This window comes from Ranitomeya imitator, chromosome 8 (genome assembly GCF_032444005.1).
Source record: "Ranitomeya imitator isolate aRanImi1 chromosome 8, aRanImi1.pri, whole genome shotgun sequence".
NCBI classification, from domain to species: Eukaryota; Metazoa; Chordata; class Amphibia; order Anura; family Dendrobatidae; genus Ranitomeya; species Ranitomeya imitator.
The window spans coordinates 21,605,928-21,633,391 of record NC_091289.1 but is presented as its reverse complement, the minus strand read 5'-3'; the positions used below and the strand labels follow the sequence as shown (position 1 = coordinate 21,633,391).

At 43.3% G+C, this 27,464-nt stretch overlaps 1 protein-coding gene across 1 annotated transcript in view; it reads right to left on the bottom strand.

The window, feature by feature from the left end:
- The window catches only part of SUCLG2 (succinate-CoA ligase GDP-forming subunit beta), a 185,846-nt gene that overhangs the window by 67,286 nt on the left and 91,096 nt on the right, over positions 1-27,464 (bottom strand). The window contains exons 8-9 of the mRNA XM_069736543.1: positions 22,581-22,742; positions 18,414-18,556 (exon numbers count right to left, since the gene is read on the bottom strand). Of these exons, the coding sequence (XP_069592644.1) occupies positions 18,414-18,556; positions 22,581-22,742 (305 nt within the window). The remainder of the gene's footprint in view (positions 1-18,413; positions 18,557-22,580; positions 22,743-27,464) is intronic.

The following is a 27,464-nucleotide window of genomic DNA, read 5'->3' as shown; positions in this document are numbered from 1 at the left end:
AAAGCCAATATACATATTAAAACAAGATCTTAGCTGAAAAAAATCTATACAAACATAATCATAGAGGTACAATATTATTACTTAAGTAAAGGAAGGAGATATACCTCAAAATAGTAACAGTATGCTAACAATATATAGCGCAATTTATGACATCCAAACGGCGGCATAACCTATAATCACATTGCAGAGGGGACAGAAAGGAACATACCAACCGACATTGGGGCAGTAATTTTATGCAGGGATCACAAGAACACGGCCATATCGACCCTATCCTTCAGTCCCGCGGATCCTGTAGCCTGAGTACGTATGATCCACCTAGCTTCCTGTCTGAACAGCAGTCTATGTAGATCTTACGGGTAAATTAACTCTTCCTAACCCGGCAAAAGACAGAACTTATGGATCCCCCGCATGTACCTCCCTTACATGGTTAATAAGTCTGGGCACCCCCTTGCCTGTCCGAACAGATTTAACATGTTCCCTGAAGCGAATGAACAACTGACGAATGGTCTTCCCCACGTAAAATCGTTTACAGGGGAAAAGAACTACATAGACCACATAATCTGTTTTGCATGTTATGAATTGCTGGATAGTATGTTTTACGGGACCCACCTGTATATTCCGCCCTGTAATATGATGTGCACAAAAATTTACAGTGGCCACAACGGAAATTCCCTCTCGGGGCAGATTGCTCTAACCATCTGATTTGAGGACCTGGCATATAATTCCGCACCAAAACATCCCTGATGCGTGTACTACGCCTGTTGGAAATTAGGGGCCCTTCAGCCGCCTTACTTGCCAAATCTGTGTCTCTCTCAAGGATATGCCAGTGCCTTCTAATCGCGGCCCTTATCTCTTGGTCCATGGGACCGTAACGGAAACAGAAAGTAAAACGCGGTCCTGTTGGTGCCACCCTGGGTCTATCACGCTCACCAGGGGGCTCCCTGACCCGTTCCATTGCTGCCTGTAAAAGAGCACCGGGATATCCTCTATCCTGGAGCCTGCCACACAACTCACTGGACTGACGTTCAAAGCCTTCTTGTGTGCTATTCACCCTTTGTGTACGCAACAACTGGCTGTACGGAAGAGAACGTCTAACATGGGCTGGATGAAAGATGTTGTAGTGCAAAACAGAATTCGTCGCAGTGGGCTTACGATGGATGGTAGTACAAATATTACCTTCCTGGATGGTCACCAAAACATCAAGACACTAATTTATGCCCTCCAAAAACGGAAGTAAAGGACATCCCCATATTGTTGGACGTGTTTAAATAATCTACAAACAACCCAAACTCTCCCTCCATTCCGTCCCACACCAGGAACACATCATCGACATATCTCAAAAAAAGCTTGATATGCTGAAGAAAACGATTCCTAGTGGAATAAACAAAATCCTCCTCTAGCACTGCCAAAAATAAATTGGCAAAAGTGCATGCGACCGGGGTCCCCATGGCAGTCCCGGTGGTCTGGAGATACCAAGTATCCGAAAAAGTGAAGGCATTATGGGTGAGTATGAAACTTAACCCATTGCAAACAAAGTCAATGAAAGTGTCACCCCTGCCAGACGCTCACAAAATGCGCCTGACAGTGTCCACTCCCATTGTCTGCGGGATACTGGTATAAAGATTGACCACATCAATGGATGCCATGGAGAACCCCGGTTGCCAAACAAATCCACGAATATAATTCAAAAAAGAGGTTGTGTCTCTGGTGTAGGACGGAACGGATCGGAGTAATGGGTGTAACAACCATTCCAAACATTGGGACAGGGGTTTAGTCAAAGAGCCAACCCCCGACACAATAGGTCTACCAGGGGGTTGGGTTACAGATTTGTGCACCTTAGGAAGATAATACCAATAAGGTTTGGTGGGAAAATCTGGAAAAAGCTTCTCTGCTTTTTTCTGAGTTATTACCTGACGCTCCACAGAAACTCTGAGGAACGACCGTAACTCTGTCTTGAATTTATTGGTAGGATCTTGGGATAATTTGCGGTAGGTGTTCGCATCTGACAATTGTCGAGTAGCCTCCCTAATATAGGCCTCCTTCGTCAGAACTACAGTCTTGCCACCCTTGTCCGCTGGACGTCAGCATGTTATCTGCACTAAGTGTTTTCAATAAAGAATTCGGACCACGCAACCTTCGGTGAGTGCTGCCGCAATTTTCTTCTATATGTCATGGATTTGTTGCTTGTCTTCATGCGAGCACCGCTGTTGTGAGGATCGGGCTCTCCTATCCCACCACGCGCTTATCATAGCTGATATATATAGTGGCTGTGCAGCTTTACTGTTTTCTTAAACTGACAGGTTGGTCACACTTAAACAGTGTTTGACAAGTGTGACCACCTTTTTACTATTGATGCTGCCTATGCAGCATCAATAGTAAAAAGATATGTTAAAAATAAAATAAAAAAAATCATGATATTCTCACCTTCCGGTGGCCTCTGCAGCCTTCATGATCCTCACGATGCTCCCGCTCCCAGTGATGACTTGCGACAATGACCCCAGATGACGTAGCATCACACGAGACCGCTACGTCATCCAGGTGATTCACGCAATGCATCCCTGGGAACAGGAGCATTGCTAAAGCCTGGGCTGGATCCGGGGGCCGCCAGAAGGCGAGTATAACACTTTTTTATTTTATTTATTTTTCTAGGGCCTGGAGGATAGTCTCCTCTACTCCACCCAGGGTACCATCCGCACAAAATCCGCTTACTTTGCGCATGGTGGGCATAGCCCCATGCGGGAAGTGAGCAGATCAATGCATTGCTATGTGTGCGGAATTGCTGCGATTCCGCACAAAGAATGAGCATGCTGCGTATTTTTCCACGATACGATTCAGTCACGGAAAAATACACAGCATTAGAACAGCGTTGCGAATCACATTGAATTCAATTGTGTTGTGTATGCATTTTCGCAGCGTTTTCGTGGCGAAAAACCGTGGCAAAAACGCATACAATCTGCAACGTGTGCACAAAGCCTGAGGAGATGGAGTCTTGTTACAAAGAGTTGTCTCCTCTTTCGAATAGTCTACAGGGTGCTATAAAGTAAGGAGTGGTAATGCTGTTGCCATTTTTGCTCCTGTAGGGTGTGCCCAAGGCATAAAATAGCTCCAGTGAAAGTATAAAAAAAAAAAAAAAAAAAAAAGCAAAAAACAGCAAAGTAAAGGTTTGATAACGCAAAAAAAAAAAAAAAAGTATCACATTTGCATCACTTATTTACTACTGTATTTGAAAACTCATTAAACAAGCCAATAAAAAATGTAGCAAGTAATTACATAGATAATCCAGCAAAAAGAGGAGGTTGTTGAAAGCCTGGCCATTTAAAAACAAAATGTGCTGGCAGGTGAAAACAGAACATATCGCATCTGACTAACATGACCCAAACAAACTCTCTAAAGAAGGTCCAAGGAAGTAACACTGATGGACTAAGGCCGGTTTCACATTTGCGGTTGTGTCCGCAGCGTTACATCCGCATGAGTCTTGATTTCATATCTTTTACATTGTGGACGCAGGTACACGTGTTGGCATGCATTCACCTGCATTTGCTTACGCATGCGTCATTTCATGGTGTGCGGCGGGGCGCAGCTAACGCACCATGTTGCAACTTTTGAGGCGTCAAATTTCCGACCACCATACGCATGCAGACGTTTGCGAAAGGAGTGCGTCAAAACAACGCATTACAGTCTTTGGGAACGCATAGGAAAGCAAGGACATATACAGAAATCCCATGAGACAAGCCCATTGGTTTGTGTCAAGGAAATTCTCCTGTAAAAAATTTTTCCTATCGAACGCATGCGTATAAAAAGCGCAAACGCAGCGGTTTTTTTTCCGCTATGCGGTAAGCTGATGCGGATAAAAAACGCTGTGCTAGCATGCGTTTTTGCATGCGTTTGCGGACGACACGCTGCAGACTCAACCGCAAATGTGAAACTAGCCTTAGACATTAAAAGAAAGGGTTCTTTACAGTTACAGTGAGCTAGAATGCCCGGCGCAGGGGTTAATTAGGCATGCAAATATTCACCTTTAATACATACCGTAGACGTAGAGTCTTACCAATTTTGCTTTTTAACATTACAAGTGAACACAACTTCCCTGCACGGTCTTTTTGTGGTCCAAGGTAGACTGAAATCAACCTGTAATTTCCACCCTGTTTTATACTGCAGCTTTACTTGCTCAGTTTGGAACAGAAGCAAGAGAACATCAGAAACGGAGTACACAGGGATCAGAGAACCATTACAGAGCACAGAGTAAGAACTACCAGCAAATAAACCAGTAAGCGGGGGAAGAAATCCTCCATAAGCGGAGATTATTAGGATCTGTTTCAATGCATAAAGGGATTGCCCAGGCTTAATCTCCTGATGACTTATCAATATCAGATTGGTGGGGGGTCCAAAACCAGCTGATTTCAGCTCCGGTGACACTTGGATGTAAAAAGTGCAGGTAGACAAAAGGCACAGCTCCTATTAATTTCAATAGGAGCTGTGCCTCTGTACCTGGGAACAGCCACAATGAAAGGATTGGGTTCTGCATGGAGATCAGGAGAGCAGACTGTCAGTAATTTCTCATCTCACACTGGTAACTCTCTCTCTGGAGGCGGAGTCTCAGGGAAATCTATGCCCAACCCATAGATCTTAACACCTCATTTACATATCTCTGGAATAAGACATCGGATCACCGATATCAAGTTGTCATTATATTCAGCTTCCTACGACCTCCGTGCCCATATAGACGACTTAGGAGGGATGAACCCATTGACAGATTCCCTATAAAGATAAGTCAGGTAGCAGCTCTCTCCGAGAAAACAGAAGAACAGTGACTCGGCAGAGCGAACGCTCCTGCGTATGGAGGACTCGGGAGAGAATGTTGCCGGTCGTAAATTCGCAATCTGGTGAGTATGGGGCCCTTTAGCAAAACTGCTTAATTTAAGACAGCAGCTGTGATGTCAGAAAAATTAACCTGCAGCAAGAGATAGGCTCACGTCTCCACCAGAAGACGCATTCATCATCTCGTTCACAATTTAAGGCTTTTCAAGCATTAACATTGCCTTTGAACCGAATTGATTACTTACAAAGCAATGGCACGCCGCATTCCTCCGAGGCATACAATCACAATTATCTGGCAAAATGGCTGCAACCTGCAATTTAAATACTCATTTCATGAACACATTTAACCGCCGCCGGTTCACTAACGCAATTTATGTTATCACTATTATTTGGAGTGAAAGGGATGGAAATTCAAATTGACCGCTTCAAATAAACTAAAGTAGCTGGAGGTTCTGTTGAGGGAACAGAGATAGATATTTTTTTTTAGCATCTATTATGGACATCTCAAAAATATCTCAGAAATAAATCCAAATAGGCGCGTAACGGAGATGGCGTCGGGTGAAATTGTACCGAGCAGGAACCCAAAATAGGTTAGACATTGTCGTGCACGTTGTATTCGTTCGAGTCTATCCACGGAAAAGTCACCATTTTGCTTTCATGTCCAACAGAAACATTTTAAACCGTTCTATGCACTCGGACGTAACAATATGTCACAGTCGGGAGGGTAAACGTGTAAAAATCGGCTGGTCATGAAAAGGTTAAATTTGTTACCTGCCTCATTTGGCATCGAAACTATGCCACCCAAATCAAGGAGTGTAAAAATTTGGTTAAAAGAAACGGCAATGCTTCAGAGAGGATCATTAACCGCATTTGACTCAATGTATGAATGACTGAATGTAGAACACGCAGAATATTTCACATATTTTTAAAAAACATCCCAATTTGAAAAATAGCACAAAAATTTTTTTTTATATATATATATATATATACACAATTATTGAAAATTGCTTCCAAAAGCAATCTAATATCTGGATAAAGGTGTCTTTACCTTCTTCTGTACAGCAATTATATTTCCGTATGCACAGGCAGCGGCACGTGACCGTAGCGGATTGTTATAAACGTGATTAGTACAATAAAACATAATTAACAGTTTGTATCACCACCTCCAGGAGACCGGCAAAGCATACAAATTATTGTTGCAAACGTAATCCGGGCTAAATTGGGCTGCGGCCTGAATACTGAACACAAATCTCGCTATGTAAAGCGGCGCCATCTGAGCAGCTTCTGATCGTCGAGCCGTCAGATAACCGTCCTTGTCACAAGGATTCCACTGGATCCTCTGTAGTAATGAACATATGTCTGGTACGTGCAGTAACCGCAAAGTAACGCCAATCAGGATCTGCGTTCCCCTGTGCTGGCCGCAGATGTGACAATTTAAGACTGGTCGAGGTTCTTTCTTTGATCAATGTTTCAAAAATAACAGATTGCAAAGGACTGGGTAATGAGAGAAAGCTTTGAAATACCATCATGTGCTCGTTTTAAGATTTTGCAAAAATCTAATTAACAAGGTGGAAAGAGACAGAGGAAAGAGTGCTGCGGGAAGGGGGGTCATTTATTGTCCCGATTCTTACCCAAATTTAACCTTGAGCTGAAGACCGACGTCATTGGGGATTATCTGGTTGTTTGGGACTCACTGCCTGACAAAATGATCAACTGGGACGTCGCAGCCAGGGACTCACTGCCTGACAACATGATCAACTGGGACACCGCAGCCAGGGACTCAATGCCTGACAACATTATCAAATGGGACACTATAACCAGGGACTCACTACCTGACAAAATGATCAACTGGAACGTCGCAGCCAGGGACTCACTGCCTGACAACATGATCAACCGGGACACCACAGCCAGGGACTCACTGCCTGACAAAATTATCAAACAGGACGCCGCAACCGGGGACTCACTGCCTGACAAAATGGTCAACTGGGACGTCGCAGCCAGGGACTCACTGCCTGACAACATGATCAACTGGGATACCGCAGCCAGGGACTCAATGCCTGACAACATTATCAAACGGGACACTGCAACCAGGGAATCTCTACCTGACAAAATGATTAACTGGAACGTCGCAGCCAGGGACTCACTGCCTGACATGATCAACTGGGACACCGCAGTCAGGGACGCACTGCTTGACAAAATGATCCAGTGGGACGTTGCATCCAGGGACTCGCTGCCTGACAAAATTATCAAACGGGAAGCCGCAACCAGGGACGCACTGTCTGACAAAATGATCCAGCGGGACGTCGCAACCAGGGACTCACTGCCTGACAAAATTATCAAACGGGACACCGCAACCAGGGACACACTGCCTGACAAAATGATCAAACGGGACACCGCAACCAGGGACGCACTGCCTGACAAAATGATCCAGTGGGACGTCGCATCCAGGGACTCACTGCCTGACAAAATTATCAAACGGGACGCCGCAACCAGGGACTCACTGCCTGACAAAATGATCAACTGGGACGTCGCAGCCAGGGACCCACTACAGCCAGGGACTCACTGCCTGACAAAATGATCAAACGGGACACCGCAGCCAGGGACGCACTGCCTGACAAAATGATCCAGCGGGACGTCGCATCCAGGGACTCACTGCCTGACAAAATGATCAAGCGAGAGTCGGCAGCCAGGGACTCACTGCCTGACAAAATGATCAATCGCGACTCCGCAGCCATGGACCATTTTTCCCTAGCAATTAATCTGGTCTTTAATGAATCCAGTTCAGGATGAGCAGTAGATTAGAAGCAGTGCCATTACCTTAAGTAGCCAAATCGTGTTCATAATCAAATCAGATTTTTTGGCAATAAAGGTGGAGAACCTCTGGGTAGTCTAGTCTTCTAGTTATGTGTGAGAGGCAGCCAAAAAAAATGTGGTGAACATAAGCCAATACCTGATGACTCTTTAATGTGTTGATGGGTGACCAGTCTCTATCAACAGATCAATACATTGTTCTGGTGTCTGGCAGCGGGTAATACCTCATGTCCACTAAGCCAAGTTTATTGGGTTGGAGAAAGTGTTCAGCTAATAGCTATCTAAGGTGTATGGTTCAATTTTATCAACCATACTTTCTGTAGTGCAGCGGTGTACACAGTGCAACAGATAGGCAGTGACCCCAGAAAGTTCAACATAAAACGTTTTTATTCCAGAAAAAACTCAAAAACAGATAAGCGATATCCTCTGGTTCACAGCCGAGTCCTCAAAACAGTCGGTGTCCAACTCTAATGCCATGAGCAATTGCACTGCCGTGTCTCTTGGGTGTGTCAGCAGCTTTAAAGTCCCTGGCTTTGTGTTGTGTTAACTTCTTACAGGCCTAGGTTGCACAAAGCCTCCTGCTCTGCAGCTTGCAAAAACAAAACAGACACACCCAAGACAAAACAGAGTTTAAAAGGGAATCGTGGACACAGAGCCAAAACACAGAGTGGAGGGAGAGATTTGCCCCACTACCAAACCTGCAAATCCCTCCAAAAATAAAAGTCCATGTCAGGGTTTTTCCTAAAATCTGACTTCGACCAAATCCACACTCACTTTTACTCCGCTTTGTAATCACAGACGTTTTGATGTAATCACAATGCGCTCCAGCGGGTTTAATACGTCTCTATACTCATCCTGGGGGACACATACCCGCCCTCGTATATAATTTCCCTCACTGCCTCACACATCCCAAAAGCAAGTTATATCCTGTCCACAGGAGTTAACTAGCTGATCGCTGCTGAGATATCCACCATCCTGAGAACAGGGATGAAATCCTACCACTGATCCCCAGAACGGGACTCTGAGCAAGTGGACCCCCACTTCCAGAAGCGGCTACAATCTCCACTTCATTCATTGTATATGGAATGGACCAGAAATAATCAGCTAATTAGGCAGTCCCATTGACAACGAATGGAGGTTGAGCATCCGCAACTCAGCTGCATTCCAGAAGGGGCTACAGAGCCCCATTCTCAAGATCCGTAGTAGGATTTCCAGGGATCAGCAAGTTATACACTCTGCAATTGATAGGGAAAAACTATAACTTTTTCGGAATAACCCTTCAACTGAAAAAAAGGAGGTGGACCGAGTGGAGTAAGGTCTCATGCACTCTGCGCAATAGTGTGAAGAAAAGCCATAGAATGGCACACCAACGCTCTATGGCTCCATGCTCCATGGAACCGCCTTCATCATCTAGTCTCTTAAGCATTTTCAATATATTCCTGCCCAACAGACTCTGGGGTTGCGGCATTGTGTCTGTTATATTATCACCCAGTCATTTTATGTAGTCACACCACCCTTATTCCAAGCAAAAATGCCATCAAAATTGCCCAAACCCATTCCCCATCACGTTTGTCATCTATATCCAATTTTCTATTTATTTTTTTTTAAATGGAAAAAAAAACATCAGACTTTTGGCAAATATGTACAATCCAGAGGTCCCACTAGAATCACTGGAGAACTGGAGGTTAAAGTGCAGCAAGTCCTTTTTTATAGCACCGCTAAGGCTACGTTCACATTTGCATTGCGTCGGGCACAACCGCGGCGACGCATGCGTCATGCGCCCCTATATTTAACATGGGGGCGCATGGACATGCGTTGTCTTGCGTTTTGTGACGCATGCGTCATTTTTGGCGCATGCGTCATTTTTGGCGCAAGCGTCAGGGTGCAGAGGACGCTGCATGTTGCATTTTTTTGCGTCCAAAATCAAGTCAAAAATGGACGCATGCGTCACAAAACAATGCGTTTTTGCATGCGTTTCGCATGCGCTGCGTCGCTGACGTAACGCCCAACAACGCTAATGTGAACGTAGCCTAAGAGGTGGAGGGACACCAAAAACACTAGATGGCCTCAAGTGGGACACCATCAGAGGAACTTTTTTATTTTTTTTAAGCTTGTAAGTTTTTTTTTTTTATTTCTATAATTTGGGTTTATAATTAAAAAAAAAAGCAACAAGAAGACAGAAAAGCTCCACAAGTCCTACCTGTGTTTAAGGCGGGAGGTGGAGGAAAGAGAATTATTTGCTTTTCCTTCAGACAGAACAGTGTGTGCTTCCATGCAAGTCCTGATTAAAGAAAAATCCTTCACAATCCAGAGAGCATACACTCAATCAGCAGTCAGAAAAGAAAAGCTCCGGGGAGCGGCAGGAACTAAACAGTTCTGATAAGGTTCCTATGACTTTTCAACTAAACGGTAATTTGTTCTTTCATGTACCGTCAATGAGAAGTCACACGTTGTGATTTCAAACCTTTAAATCACTTTTCATTTTTCCCCTTCCGCTTTTTTTTTTTTTTTTTTGCCGGGTATCAGTTATTCAACTTTCATAACATGAGATATTGACTTTGCCCTCTAAACCACTCTTTTTTTAATCAAATTATTGATTTTCTGGGCTTCTTTTTTCCCTTTCCCTGAAAGCCGCAGCCTCGGTTGAAGATTGCAAGTAGTTGATCGAATTCTGACTAAGCAGATCATGTCAATGGAGTTTGACGGATTGACAAATGCCTATCGGAACGTGCCGAAGTCACTGAAGGCGGAATTCAGCTAAAATGTTAATTTAAAATAATCAAGTATTTCATTTCTGGTGGCCTATAAACTTCATCTAATTGCTAATTTGTGGAATATTAATTACATATTCGTGAAATTGGATTTAAGCTCAGTCCTGGTCAGAACCACGGGTACCTACAAGGAACATCATTTTCTCTGGAGGACCCGATACTCTTGTGCAAAGCATGGACAATCCATTGTCTTTGCAAAGCTTCATTTTTCCTGTGGAGGTGCTGTATTGAACACTTGCAGTCAAGCTTCACTCCTCAGATTAGAACTGACCACTGAGGATTCTAGCAGATGTCAAGGTTGAGATCTAAAGAGTTTGACAAGGAGAGGGTGCATCCTCTGTCAATCGATGGTAAACAACAATGGGATGACAATGGATTTCCATAGGCCTGGCGTAGGATCACAGGTGCGTCAGAAATATGGGTCTATTTAAGCAGAGCATGAAAGTGTGACCATTGGTTTTAGGTTCAATTCACATTTTGTACAGATTGCAATACAAGGACTAACCATGGGTCCTCCGACTCAAACCAGAATCCTTAAGTATGGCTGATAGTTCAGGTCAGGAGACCGGGCACAGATCTAGAAACCCAAGCTTAGGTCAGCTGCACATATCCCACTTGAGTATAGACGGACCACGGATCTACTAACCAAAGACTCAGTTCCAAAGACCAAAAATAGGCCGATTCTTAAAGGGTAAAATGTGTTTTGTAGGGCACCTTGATGAATGCAAGAGCATTCATCCTACTGAAACGTACATCAATGAAAGCAAAAAAATCCATTTTATAATAATTTTCCAGCTCTGCAGAACCAAGAGATGAAAAAAAAAAAAAAGTCTTGTTCTGGCTAAACAACGTCTTACACCCAAAAACTATTTAAAAAAATAAAAATGGGGTTGAAAATTTTGATTGCAACTGTACGAGTCAAGACCATATAAAGTTGGAAAAATTAAAGTATTATTTTAAAAGTCTTTCAACAGCTATTAAAGCCCAATATCCTCCTAATCTACGATAAGCATGTTTTGTAGCCAGATTAACAAAAGTTATGGCAAGTGATCCCCTAGGATAGCAAAAAAAAGCGCCATAAGAGGGAGGACCATGAAAAAGCTAACTGCTCGCCTGGAGCCTCTTGACCCGATTTGAAGCTTAATTCTCATTATGGTTTTGATAAATGCCATTATTTTGCTCAATATAAAATAAAAGACGGATTAGCGAACAGTATTTCATCGGCCCACACACCATCTGAAGGTTGTATTTTATAACAAGCGATGAGAGTAAATTAAATCATAGCCAAATGCTCACAGACGAAAGAAAGAAGAAGATTGGGGGTGGGGAGGGAGGAGAACATGGTTTAAAGAGATTAAATGCTCCAAGAACAATAACAGGTTACAATTCTTCTGTGAAAACTAGATTCCGGGTTACGTGTACAAAGGGAAAGAAAGAATTAGACAACCTGTGTAGATCTGCGGGCATGATTGCAGGACACGGAGAAAGAAAAAATTACAGCATGCGCTATTGATTACAGAACGGGATACATAATGGAAGGAGAAATAAAGGCGGCCCGAGGTGGGGTTAGATTATTACAGCTTTGTATGTGCAGAGGATTGGGATTCATATAAATGATTTCAGTACATTTCTTAAGCAACAATTTAAAAAGACAAAAAAAAAATAAAAATCAATATTTGACACTATTCTATAATTCTTCCAAAACTGTTCTGACGTCCTCATTTCACACTTGATCCCGTCAGCTCCTCTTCTAGCCGAGTGCTTGATATAAGAAAGCATTTCCTGTTCTGAGTGGGTCATCAGTGCTGCATTTGAAGGGGGCTGGCTGACTGCCGATTTCGAAACCTACTAGAGCTGAGCAAAAACATTCACAGGACCCTGGTCTAGTAGCCTCATCGGTATTCCTTTGACAGCGACACCATAGCCCTTCAATCCTTCTGATACCTGTCAGTATCCCTGACTTTGCCTTCTGGTAAGTAGTCATGGCGCGACAGCGCCCATACCCCCCGAGGAGCGCCCATACCCGCCCGAGAGCGCCCACACCCTCCGTGTACACTCCCACACCCTCCGTGTACACTCCAAGGTGCACACGTATACTCCAAGGCGCCCTCGCGCATGCTCTAAGTCACAGAGATGATGCTGCAAAGCTTTGTAATCAGAAGAGTCACCAGGGAAGGTCCAAAGAGCTTTGGTCAGGAGGTTACAAACTAGCACCGTGGAAGCTGGACCAAGGTCCTCAGAGCGTTTTGCTCAACTTTAATAGCTAAGCCTGACTAGGTGTTAGCCAAGGTAGAGTAAGAGAAGGGGGTGGACATAGCCATTGTGATTTCCACCAATGACAGAACAGGAAACTTTCTGGCCACAAGACAACTCTCAGGAAAAGTAGAATGGTGGCGCGTGTGCCATGCAAGCCTATGCCACTGATGGAGATAGCTAGGCTGTCGGCTATTTTTGTATCTCTTAAATGTCACAGATTTGAATAGTGAAGCAGGCTTCCAGTGCAACCTGATGCAGACTTTCAACTAGAGGTCAACAAGGAAAATCACAAATCTAACAGTTATCTCCTATTTACTGGAGTGGTGCTAACTTTGTTAAGCTGGTGTACTCCCCCATTAAACCATACAGAACAATTTTTAGTCTACATCATCATTCCATGCAATTTCGCCAGGACAAGTCTCTCTAACTTCCAATCTACATATATTTTACCAGCCTCATCAATGATATTCCCAAGTCAGACTCAACCCTAAGCATGAACTATTTGATTAAGACTTTGCAGGGTTTTGGTTTTTTTTTGCTGTTAGGGAAACTCACCAGTGTTAGTAAGTAGCTCGCTACACACCGGAAAAATTCAATGAGTGCATTTAACCTTCTGTATAACGAGTTCAACTTTTAAATGTGTTAATTACAGGCTGTTTACAGAAGTACGTTACGGTCTCCAATTATTCAGACGCTGCCACAGATGTTTGCTCAGAAACAATTTTGTCTTTTGTTTTAATTGAGGAGAGAAGCCGGGGAAAAGGTGCAGCGCCGGTGATAGCGATTAACAGGGAGGAAGAGAAAATAACTCACTGATAAGCTGAAAATAAAATAATTAACCTAGCAGAGGGCGAAAAGCCTCAGGGAGGATTGAGACCACCAGTCAGAGCCCTCGCCTCTCACTGGATTTCACCCGTGCTTGCTGTAGATAATGCAGAGAATTCAGATACATAGGCAGGAGGCTGACAAGAACACCAGTGCCGGGCAGGCTCCGACACCGCCACCATTCAGGAAATGTAATTCTATTAGCGGCAGATAGCAGGGACGCTGGATTCCTTGGGATTAGACCACGAGACATGACCTACATGACGGTAGGAAACAAAATAGGCTCTTTTGGAAAGGAAAAAATAAAAGTTAACCCCTTGAGAAAAAAAAGACCATACATATCTCAATCATTGACTATATTGCTTTATTATAGAAGGCATAATAAAGGGAATCTGTCACCAGGTTTCTACTATGTAATCTGAGAGCAGAATAATGTAGGGACAGAGTTCCAAATTCCAGCAATGTATCACGTAGTGGGTTTCTATCTGCTGCAGATCTAGCTGTTCTCTGAATGCTGAGCTGTGTACCCCGCCCTTACCTTTCTGTGTACACTCTGCATAGGCACAAAGCTGCCAATTAGTGATGGGGCGGGGTGACAGAGAGCAGGAGGACTATATGGCACAAGACAACTAGTCCTCTAGTGATAATCTCCTGCTGTTAAAACATTGATTTTATTGAAACTAAAACAAGTAGCCCAGTAAGTGACTCATCGATGGAATTAGGGTCTTTGACCTTACATTATACTGCTATCGGATAAGGTGATGAAAACCTGATGATAGATTCCCTTTAAGTACAAGAATCGATGCAAAACAATTATCTCTGAGGTCAAAAGTGCCAAAAAGTCTAAAAGGTCCACCACATAGTAGATTGCTGATGGCCAATCGCTCATTCTCTTCCGACTCCACCATAAGCTTTGACCAAAAGTTTATGTGTTTTTAAAGGTAAGAGCAGGGGAGGCCGATGCCAGACACCTTTGGTAGCAACTTATCTCTTAAACACCTAAAGGAAAAGGCATTAAGGGTCCGTCTAAATTTTACCTCCTCTGATAGAGCAGAGACTGTTGGCCAATCCCATCGCAGTTGTCTATGGGGACGTTAAACTCCCATGAGCAAAAATGGGCCGAAAACAATGGCTCATTGGTCGGTCCATCGGTCGTACACTGGCAAAAAAAAAATCTCTCAGACTTCTTTGGCCATGTTGGATTTATTCGACCGATGATGCAGTCAGAGCTTATAATTGGGAATCGGTGATCTCAACGATGATGCATGTTCAAAGGTTGGTCATAGATCTAACTGATCATTCTGTTTCAGTGATCCACGTTCGGCGGTAATATTGGTTGACTTATATATAACGTGTATGGCGTGATATTAGGACACCCTCCCCAATATACTACCGTACCTTGGACTTGTGAGCATTTTTCATTCCCTGGGTAGATCAAGATGGAATCCACCACCAAGAAGGAACTCCATCATTGGACTTAGTGTGCACAATACTGACTTCGATACACAAAACACTTGTGGCTCCATAGCAATATCTAGATATTAGAATTATTCAATTCATCCATCCGACATGAGTGCACGAGCGACTGATTTCTATTGCAGCCAGAACGGTATAATTGTAAACTGCAATAATCTAAACGACTAATGAGGAAAAAACATAGCATTATCAGGTAATTGCTGCACATACACTGAGAAAAGCGATCATCGATGGTGGAAGAAAGGGGGGCTCCTCGTTAAGCATATTAGGTCGGGTTAGTGCTGCTTACAATGTGAAAATAAAGCAATTAATTTATTTAAAGGGGTTTTCCAAGCTTTTTTTAAAAACACAATAAAAGCTCTTGTAAGTGGCCGAATACCCACGAGAAGCTGACACCTTAGAGGTACTTATTTTTCTATGTTTAGCGCAGTCCTTTTGTTTTGCTGCTGAGAAACTATAGAAGGAACATCAGGGAAGCATGGGCGCTCCCATAGGTAGGACTGTATGAAAATATTAGGTGGTGAACTATGCAAGTATGCATAGCAATGTACAAACTGCTCAGATCACCGCGTGGGTCCGTGAATGCAGAAAAAAAAAAAAAAAAGAGGAGCAACAAGGCGCTGGCTGCTGCTAAAACAACTAAAATAGGGTTAGGAGGGGGAATAAAATGAAAAATCCATGGCTGTACTACCGCGTTTCTGATTAAGTACTATACTCATGCTCAGGTTCCGGAGTCTGATCCTGAGAAAGATCATGGTACAAGATGTAAAATGCATTAGTGCAGCCGGTGTTGCTATTCTTTCTACCACTCTATTGCTACTATTATCCTGGTTTTAATAGCTACTACTCGTAGAGTTAAAAGTGAATTCAGCAGCAGACAGTGCCTGGTTGCTCCTCTTTTTCTTCTGTTTGCATATTTGTTTTGATTTGGCTTTGATGCTTGATTGGTACAATCTACAATCATACAGATCTTACCTTTTTTTTAATTACTTATTTATTTTTTATTGCTGTCTCTGTATCTGATGGTTACATGCTGCAATTACTACCTGTCCACTCTGCTATTCTGCTGCCCAGCATGTGAAACACAATCCCTCCATAGATGGTGAGTCAGAGAGCAGTAGCAATTAGTGGTGAGCGAATGTGCGCGGATAACATGTTATCTGAGCATGCTCGTGTGCTAACCAAGTGACTTCGCCAATCCCTGCATGCGTTGCGGTGGTCGAACAGCCTCTAGGCATGCAGCCGCGGGGACATGAACATATTTTTCGAGCTTGCCGAAGACACTCGGTTAGCACACGAGCATGCTCAGATAACACCTTATCCCATCACGTTTGCTCATCACCAGTAGCAATGTGTGCGCAAGCAGCTATACATGTTTAGAGGATGTCACAATCGAGAGGTGGAGGGGGTTAAATTCTAGAAAAATTATCATGCGATTGACCTACTAAAGCCCCCGTCACACACAGCGAGATCGCTAGCGAGATCGCTGCTGAGTCACAAGTTTTGTGACGCAACAGCGATCTCAGTAGCGATCTCGCTATGTGTGACACGTAGCAGCGACCAGGCCCCTGCTGTGAGATCGCTGGTCGTGTCGGAATGGCCTGGGCCATTTTTTGATCGTTGAGGTCCCGCTGGGTAGCACACATCGCTGTGTTTGACACCTTACCAACGACCTCGCTGACAGGACATCCCATTGAATCATCATGAAATAGCATCGTTCTACAGGTCGCTACAGGTCGCCGCATCGCTGCTGCATCGTTGGTGAGATCTCACTGTTTGACATCTCACCAGCGACCACATAGCGACGCTTGAGCGATCCCTGACAGGTCGTATCGTTGTCGGAATCGCTCAAGCGTCGCTATGTGTGACGGGGCCTTAACACAACACTTGTCTGCTCTGCTACCCAACATGTGAAACACGATCCCTCCAAAAGATATTAAGAGCTAGAGAGCAGTAGAGATGTGATGAGGGAGTTGCTGTACGTGAAGACTGTAGAGGATAAGGTGTCACACAATCGGAGGTGGTTAAGCACTAGAAACATGATCAAGTGATTGGCCTACTGAGGCGACCCAAATACTTTATGACTACCCTGTCTGCTGTGCTATTCTGATGCCCAGCATGTGAAACACAATCTCTCCATAGCACAGTTGCTGTTCTATAGGTGTTGAGGATGCCTATAAGATGACATCTCATATAATGTGGAGTAGTGGAGGGCAGAAACACCAGAAACATGATCATGTGATATTTCTACTGAGGCGACCCAGCTACAGACGGTACATTGACGATTACTCTAACTGCAAGTAAACAATTTACATACACGTATTAAAGACCTGAGAACAATGTTAAGCCACTAATTATTAATTGAATGTATCTACATGAAATAATGGTCCAGTACGGTTTACGTCAAACAATGTATCACAAAAGAGAAATTGGAATTCATCATCATAAAGCCCCAGACATGTAAACTCCTGCACGGCACACCATTCATCACAGGACAACTGCAAGTCACAGAACGCGTGGTAAATTCTAGTTTTCTGCATAGATGGGCCACTAATTAGACTAATGCTTTATTTCTTCTGTAACTCTGTGAGATGATTTATCTGTACACCACTGATAATCAATTACACCACACACTGGGACCAATTACAAGTACGATCCAGACTCCAAGGCACCGTTTTAAACACAAGAACGGAAGGCAGATCAGTACGTAAAGGTTTGTCGGGTTTTGGATTCTACGGTGTTGTTGCACCTCAGGGTTATTTTTTACAATTGCATTAAAAAAAAAAATCCCAAAATGTAAAGCTTTATTTATAAAGTGAAATGTCACAAGCAAAAAAAAAAAAAGTCTACACATTACGGAAAGTGGGAAGAAAAAAAAAAAAATCTAAACTTTGTGACACACACAAACCCATGAATAACCTTGTTTGTGTGTGCCATATTATCCCATTAAAGGGTCTGCTTGAGACTTGATGCTTTTAGCCACTTAAGCGCCCCCTTGGGTTGCTTCTGGTATTGCAAGCGAACCTCAATCAAGTCGACTGATTGCAGCTGCAATAGCAGACACAGTCTGTGTACTCGCGTTGCACTGTTTCTGGAAAAGAGCAGACATGTTTTTCTAAACTCACACAAACCGTTTATTAAAAAGGGACATTGACCAGAACGGACGCATTTGGGGGATAATCAAAACCAGTGCCTTTTTTTTTTTTTTTTTTTTTTTGCAAAAAATTTATAAAAACAGGAAACTTGAATCAGCCAAGGACAATTCTTCCATCTTCACCTTGCACTGGTTTTATCGCTATAGTTTAGGTCAGTGCGTGACAAATTTAGTTTTTTTTAATGTCACCCGAGGTCTGCCTCAGCACCCATCAATGGATCGATCTGGTCTCCTCTATGCCCTATGGTCCCATAGACACATTGGTAACCAAAACAAACACAATGGATGTCCCTAGTCCCTACCTTGGGGTCAGCAGTGAGTAGTTTGAAGGCCTGATACACCTGAGACTCCTTTACACCACCTCCAAGATCAAGGAAGTTTGCCGGTTTACCGCCGTGAAGATCGATGATGTCACATGTAGCCATGGCAAGACCGGCTCCGTTCACTGGAGAAAAATAAAAAGGAAAAAGGGTGGATAGAAGGATTCTAATAATTCAGTGGAGAAACACTAAAAGGAACACACAACACTTGTCTGTAGTAACAGACCAACTACTGTACTTCACAAGTCGAAAAATACTGGACTGTCGGTTGTTTTGCTAAAAGTTCTATACAATTACAACAGTGGACAAAGTTACCAAATTCTAGGATTAAGTTTAGGAACCAGAGCTTGGCCGGTTAGGGCAATCAGAAAGCAATCCATGATGCTAGAAAAAAAAAATTGTTTCAATACCGTCCTTCTTACAAATTCTCTTCTCTCCATCACTGAATAGGAATATCCTTGCTTATATCCAAACGTTGAACCGGGTAAACTATTCCCTAATTTTTCAATTTTTTTAGAAAGTGTGATGTGCACATAAAGTGCAAATTTTGTGCAATTTGCAACTCTTTGGGGCTCTGCTTATACTAATAACTGGAATAAAAACGATATCTGAAATATTGCAATGATTTATACCTCCTCCAGGGGCACTGCAGAGAAATGACACTTGCAATCTCCAAAAAAGAATATAAAATTGATTAATTTTTGGTGTACCTTACAAACAAAAAGATACTATAAAAAAATAAAAAAAAAAATAGAATCTCTTTACGTTTTAAGCCCAGTTATGAGGACGGCAGGGCACATGTACAAATAGGGGGTAATAGGTTACAAATCATCATACATGGTGGCAAATGGAGGGATCCAGCTATACAAAGATGAGCGGAACAGCCATGTTTACACGCTGGTGGTCCTCCTCTGCAGACATAGATATATTAGGATTAAACATTGCCGGCTTGCCTAATAATTGACTTTTCCAGAGTTTATTGACAGGTGCATCCATCCTCGCTCACGGTGCCCATCATCTTCTTTGGCATTTGATATATATGAAATTGCTCCAATATAGATTGATGTGCAGATGAATGTCCGGGTAGTAACGGCTCGCTGACGCCTCTAGTCGCTTTTCTTTTTTTTTTTTTTACTGCTGCCTGGTGATTGAAACCTATGATAGTAATTTGCAGGTGTGAAAGGCTCCTCTACCACAACTATTAGCGAGTCCCTCTGACAGCGCCAATTACGGTATATTTCTAGCAGGAAAATGTTACAGCACAGAAGTTTTTTTTTCTTTTTTTTCTTAGTTTCAGCTGGGTCCACGAAATAACTTTTGCTCTGACATTCATCATGCGTCGTAGTGCCTGTGTCTGCGTCCTTCGAGTTGCAAAAAAAAAAAAAAATCCAACTCTTAATGCATTTCAAACACTATTTGTTGCATTGGAACAGAATATTTGCCACTCCCGGAATAACTGTATTCTGTGGCTTCTTAGAACTCCACATTGTGCCGCTCCTCTTGTTATTTCTCTTAGAAATGTCACTGATTGGTAAGTGTGCCCTTGCAGGCTATAAAGCTGGCCAATCAGTGCTGACTGCTTAGAGACACGCCCCCATTTCACAAGGTGAATGGAGTTTTTAATTTGCAGGAAGAATAGCAGAACAACAGGCAGGATTGTGAGAAATAAATTCTTCAAAACTGTCATTTCGTAGGGCGTATAAGGTATTTATTATTTACAAGTTGTGAATTGTGTTAGGTCCAATTCAGGCACCAAATTAAAATGACTGTCATCGTTAGAAGAACACAGTGGTAATTAAAATGCATTATTTAAAGCATTATTCACTTTTAGAATTTGTGTCGGCTTGATTCAATCATGCTGCTATTCTCCTGATATCCTGAGTACAACATCAGCCTTATAACTTGGTGCCAGGTGTAAACCCTTGAAATCTGAAAGCAGACAAGGTTAAGCGGCAAGTCCACCTGAAAGTGCTTTGAGCAACTTTGTAAATTCATGATGATACTTATTTTATAGTCATCCTTAGCCTTCATTATACTTCAGAGCTGCAGTCACAATTCTCATTTAGAAAAGAAAGACAGAAATCTCCTGAAGGCTGCGTTCCTACGATTAACTTTTGGTGAGTTATTTTTTAGTGTTGCAGATTCTAAGCACCATTTCAGCGCCCATTAAGTAAAATAGGTTACCGCATTTTTCTAACTATAAGACGCATTTTTCCCCAAAAAAACAATTGGGAGGAAAAAGGGGGTTGTGTCTTACAGTCTGAATGTAGCTTACCAGTGGTTATGGCGGTGGTGGAGTGGGATCACAGGAGGCAGGGTCCCTTCCACATGAAGTCGGTAACGACAGAAGTGGGGCGATGCTGCGGGCCCAATGTTGGCAGTGAGCAGAGCGGAGTGCATTGCTTTCCCGGCAGCCATTTTCCTGAAGCCAAAGGCCGGCAGAGGCTTGAGGAAAATGGCTGCCGGAGAAAAGCACATGCGCAGATTGAAATCTCAGCTGAACAGAGGTCTCAAGTCTGCACATGCGCCACCAGAGGCGGCCATCTTCATGAAGCCCACCTCCAAGAAAGCAATGCACTCCGCTCTGCTCACTGCTAACACCGGGCAAGCAGCATCGCACACCACTGGGATACCCCCTCCTCCCACCCAGGGCCTGCAGCATTACCCCACTTCTGCCTCCGCAGGCTTCCTGAGGAAGAAACCATGCCTCAAGTAACTCCACTCCACCACCCATCTCACCAGGAAAGATACCTTAAGTTCAGACTATAAGACGGACCCCCATCTTATTAAAAAAAAATATATATTTTTACTTATATATCACAATATTGCAATATTTCCAGCATGTTCATGGTCTCCACAAAGCTTGCGCTGCTGAGTTATATTCTGGAAACTGTAGTATTTTTCTAGTTTATAATACTAATGCCGCTTTGTAGAATACAAGATGTAACTCAGGATCAGTACATGATCGGTAATGTAATGTATGTATACAGTGACTGCACCAGCAGAATAGTGAGTGCAGCTCTGGAGTATAATACAGGATGTAACTCAGGATCAGTAATGTAATGTATGTACACAGTGACTGCATCAGCAGAATAGTGAGTGCAGCTCTGGGGTATAATACAGGATGTAACTCAGGATCAGTAATGTAATGTATGTACACAGTGACTGCACCAGCAGAATAGTGAGTGCAGCTCTGGGGTATAATACAGGATGTAACTCAGGATCAGTAATGTAATGTATGTACACAGTGACTGCACCAGCAGAATAGTGAGTGCAGCTCTGGGGTATAATACAGGATGTAACTCAGGATCAGTAATGTATGTACACAGTGACTGCACCAGCAGAATAGTGAGTGCAGCTCTGGGGTATAATACAGGATGTAACTCAGGATCAGTAATGTTATGTATGTACACAGTGACTGCACCAGCAGAATAGTGAGTGCAGCTCTGGGGTATAATACAGGATGTAACTCAGGATCAGTAATGTAATGTATGTACACAGTGACTGCACCAGCAGAATAGTGAGTGCAGCTCTGGGGTATAATACAGGATGTAACTCAGGATCAGTAATGTAATGTATGTACACAGTGACTGCACCAGCAGAATAGCAAGTGCAGCTCTGGGGTATAATACAGGATGTAACTCAGGATCAGTACATGATCGGTAATGTAATGTATGTACACACACAGTGACTGCACCAGCAGAATAGTGAGTGCAGCTCTGGTGTATAATACAGGATGTAAGTCAGGATCAGTAATGTAATGTATGTACACAGTGACTGCAGCAGCAGAATAGTGAGTGCAGCTCTGGAGTATAATACAGGATGTAACTCAGAATCAGTAGAATTTAAGTAATGCCGTTTATTTACAAAGTTATAACCAAAATGATACGTCTAATATAACAATCGGGGGACCTTTAAATACTTTGTATCTTGCAAATTCATGTCTTGAATTGAAATACCAACTCCTCAGCAGCCGCGCCATCATGCACAATATTGTTAGTCAAAACTAGATATGAGAACAATACAAACACGAGGATTTCATTGTGTTTCAGTGACAGTGGGAACAATCACCAAACCGGTTATATAAAAGCTGCGTTAAATGAACAGTTTGCTGATACAAAAGATCTGTTACAATACTTCTGTTCTTACCAAAGCAAGCAATGTTTCCATCCATACCGATGTACTTCAAGTCGTATTTTGCGGCCTCGCTCTCAATGGGATCGGTCTCCGACGTGTCATCCATTGCAAAAATCTCCTTTTGTCTAAACTCCGCATTGTCGTCAAAGTTAATTTTTGCATCAAAACACACGACTGTGGTGAGAAAGAATGGACAAAAAGAAGAAAAGAAGAAAGCCTTCATAAAGAATGTAACATTACTGGGCGCCAATGCAATTTTTCGTCAGGCTTAGAAGATTAAAACCACAAAGCAAAAATAAAGATATAAACCGGATCTTTCGACGTAACAATGACAAAATCACCTATTATCTATCAAAGGCCGACTGGTGGATGGATGAGAAAATCCAGAGAAAGGAAAGTATTAGGACGCAGCCATTACTTCCTATTGTTTTAATGCTTTATTATTTGCTGCTGATAATTGGGTTTACGGAGCACAAGTCGTTTGATCAATTATACTGGAAGGCATTATGTGCCAAGCTTACCACAGCAAATACGGTTGGGAAAGGACAAAGGGACGAGAGCGCTAACCGGGTAACAATGCGAGAAAAAGCAACATTTAGGCAAGTTATCTCATAATTTCTTGATTATACATAGCAGGCTATTAAAGAGAACCTATAACTCACAAAATTCCGTTAAATAACTTTCACAAATCCCTGAGCACTCCTGATTCTGACGCTCTTTTCCATTTTGAGCAGCTTCGCTCCACTGCAGAGATATTCACATTTGTTGCTTTCGGAGTGCAGTATGTGAAATCTCTGCTCATAGTCCAACTGGGCATTTCTTCAGAGTCTTCTTTGAGGACGTGCACATTTACTCCTCCATTCCTGATGCTGCCAATCACAGCCCAGCAAGTGATTTAACAGTCTATTAGTGTCAGATATGGCTGAGCTGTGATTGGCAGTGTCTGGGAGAGAGGGGGTAAAAGTGCATGCCTTCAGAGGAGATTGAAGGAACAAACAGGATTGACTGCACAGCAGAGATTTCACATAGTCTGCTCCAGAAGAAACAAATGTGTATATCTCTGCCGTGGAGCGACACAGTGCAAAACAGAAAAAAGAAGCAGAATCAGGGGAGTTCAGGCACTTCTACAAAGGTATTTAACTAAATTATTTGAGCAAGTGACAGGTCCTCTTTAAGGTGGCCATACACATCAGACAAACATATAACCTGACAATTGCAGCTAGACCAGGTGAACACAAAGTGTATTGGAAGTGATTTTACCCCAAAAACAGATAACAGAAAAATAGATCAGGCATGTTGGATTCTAACATGCCTGATCCTAAATATGTTGGTGCTAGATGTCTCAGACTGCGGCTGATTCCCCGCTGAACATGCCAGCTGGGCTAAGTATGCCTGTGAATGACAGGGTCACGAGCTCTCCTCCAAATTAGCTGAACTCATTCCTGACCTTCCATTTTTAACACTGTCTAAAAACAAAGCAGGACAGTCAAGAGTCATGGCACAGAAGCTCATGTGTCTTTTGGTTACAGCCAAAGGTAGTATTGATGGTGACTAGGTTCACATTGTGTTAGTGCAATCCGTTTAGCGCATACGCTAACTGACTGCGCTAACGCAATGGTCAAAAAGGGACGTTTAGCGATTCCGCTAGCGCAGATGCCCGTTCTGCGCTAGCGAGAACAGACCCAAAAACGCTGCAAGCAGTGTTCGAGGTTCGTCAGAAACTAACGGGACATCGCTAGCGCATGCCAAAAATGGCATATGTTAGCGATGCGTTCTTACATTGCGCTCAATGGCTGCGCTAACAGACCCGTTACATTGCGTTAGTGGCGCTGTGTAACGGATTCCGTTAGCGGACTGCCACTAACGCAATGTGAACCTAGCCTTAGGCTATGTGCACATGTTCAGGTTTTTTCGCATTTTTTCATGGTAAAAAACGCTATAAAAACTCATTAAAAATGCATACATTATGCATCCTATCATTTAGAATGCATTCTGCATGTTTTGTGCACATGATGCATTTTTTTTCCACGAAAAAAAACGCATCGATGTAAAAAAAAAGCAGCATGTTCATTAATTTTGCGGATTTTCTGTGTTTTTCCCGCTATTCTATGCATTTGGGAAAAAAACGCACAAAAAACACACCAAAAACATGTCAAATTGCATGAAAAACCACGAAAAAAAATGCATGTGGATTTCTGGCAGAAATGTCCGGTTTTTGTCAGGAAAATTTCTGCAAGAAATCCTGACATGTGCACATACCCTTACGACCATCGTCTGGCTAAATACAAGCTGATCGATCGTTTGTTATTTAAAAGCTTGCTTAGACAAGACAGGTACACAGAATGATTGTTAACATGACTTTTGTACAGAGAAGGTTCTCGGCAGCTCACATCCTGTTTAAATAAGATGTGCTGTAGAGAACTAGGATTCTGTTTGCTAATTTGTGATTGGTTGCCTATTTAAACTGGCCAATCATCGGGAAACTAGTGTTCCTAGGAAACCTAGTTCCCAAAAAACATTCACTATAATTGCACCCTAAATCCCACCATACACATGAGGCCGGTTTCACACGTCAGTGGCTCCGGTACGTGAGGTGACAGTTTCCTCATGTACCGGAGCCGCTGACACGTAGACAAATTAAAATCAGTGCATCTGTGCAGATGTCATTGATTTTTTGCGGACCGTGTCTCCGTGTGCCAAACACGGAGACATGTCAGTGTTTGTGGGAGCGCACGTATTACACGAACCCATTAAAGTCAATGTGTCCGTGTAAAACACGTGCCGTGCAGGAGACAGCTCTACAGTAAGCGCTGTCCCCCCACTGGTGCTGAAGCCGTGATTCATATCTTCTGTGCAGCAGCGTTTGCTGTACAGAAGATATGAATAATCCTTTTTTTGTGGTTTTTCTTGTTTAGAATAAAGGTCCATTTCCCCACCCCCTGTGCGCCCCCCCAGCTCCCTCGCTGGCTGTCGCTGCTTCCTGTCCTGGCCGCACCTTCTCCTGTATGAGCGGTCACGTGGGGCCGCCGATTACTGTCATGAATATGCGGCTCCACCTCCCATAGGGGCGGAGCCGCATATTCATTAGTGTAAATGAGCGGCCCCACGTGACCGCATACAGTAGAAGGTGCGGCCAGGACAGGAAGCAGCGACAGCCAACGAGTGAGCTGGGTGAGTATTTTCAGAACAGCGGGGGGGGGCGCACAGGGGGTGGGGACAAGGACCTTTATTTTATACACGAAAAAACACAAAAAAATGGATTATTCATATCTTCTTTACAGCAAACGCTGCTGCACAGAAGATATGAATCGCGGCTTCAGCACGATGCAGGGGACAGCGCTAAACTTTAGCGCTGTCTCCTGCACGGTGCATGTGGTACCCAGTGGGCACACGGGCGGCACACGTGTGCCACAGAAACGCAGGGGAACACGGACACGGATAATTCCGGTACCGGAATTATCTGGACGTGTGGGACTGCCCTAAGATGGTTTTCGGCCGAAAGATGCTTTGGTCGATCAGTTGGCCAATCATCATCTCCGCCAACTCTCCCACACACCGGGGTGCTTGTTCGGCCAAACACAGACTAGTCTGCAGTTGATCTGCTCCATTTTCAGCTATGGAGGTGGAGCTTATGGAGCTTTTGTCTTACTCAAGACAGAGCAGAGGGGGCAGGCTCCTGCTGCAGCCAACAATATTAAATTGAGAAGCAGGACAGGGAGAAGGAGTGGGGACATGGATAAGCACCTGAGACAGAGAGAAGATTTCTTTACACATTTCTAAGATTTATATGCACTTCAGATAAAATAGGATCAAAGGAAACAAAGAAGATTAGGCTGGACATGTGAGGCCTGATCCAAACACTGGAAAGTGATGGGCCATATCTTGGGCCATAAAGAGAACAGATACATGACAAGGATTTCATTGCGTCTATTAATTCCATGTGTTCACAGTGATGTCTGTCCATGAGCGGTCAGATTCTCTTTTTTTTTATATAAAATTTAGATTTACTGTAATAAATGCACTTCAACTAATAAGGGGCTGAAGACAATCATATATTCTTACTTTTGTTTTTAGTATTTTTCATATATCTATAAAAAAAAATATAAAATCTTGCAGTTTTCCCACTTGCCACTAATATATCTATTTTATAATTGCCTAAGGGGTACTTCTGTCTGTCTGGTCGCGGCCGACTGGCCGCATCCAATCAGCGACAGGCACAGTGCGGCCGCGAATTGGCCCCTCCCTGCTCCCCTCCAGTCAGCGGCCACATAGGATTTTAGCAGTTCGTTAAACGGACTACGTTACACCGTGGCATAACGCGGTGTAACGCACTCAGTTTACGCTGCTATTAACCCTGTGTGACCAACTTTTTACTATTGATGCTGCCTATGCAGCATCACTAATAAAAACATATAATGTTAAAAATTAAAAAAAATTAAAAAACATTATATTCTCACCTATCGGCGCCTTTCCCGCTCCTCGTGAGGCTTCGGTCCCAAGAATGCATTTCGCCAATGGCTGGAAATGACGTAGCGGTCTTGCGAGACCGCTACATCATCACGTGTTATTGCCGCAATGCATTCTTGGGACCGCAACGTCGCGAGAAGCATCGCTGGGCTGGATCCGGGGGCCGACGGAGAGTGAGTATATAACTATTTTTTATTTTAATTCATTTTTTAACAGGGATATGGTGCCCACATTGCTATATACTGCATGGCCAGTGTTATATACTGCGTGACCTGTGTTATATACTACGTCTCTGTGCTATATACTACGTGGCCCGTGCTATATACAACGTGGCTGTGCAATATACCACATGGCTGTGCAATATACCACATGGCTGTGCAATATACCACATGGCTGTGCAATATACCACATGGCTGTGTTATATACTAC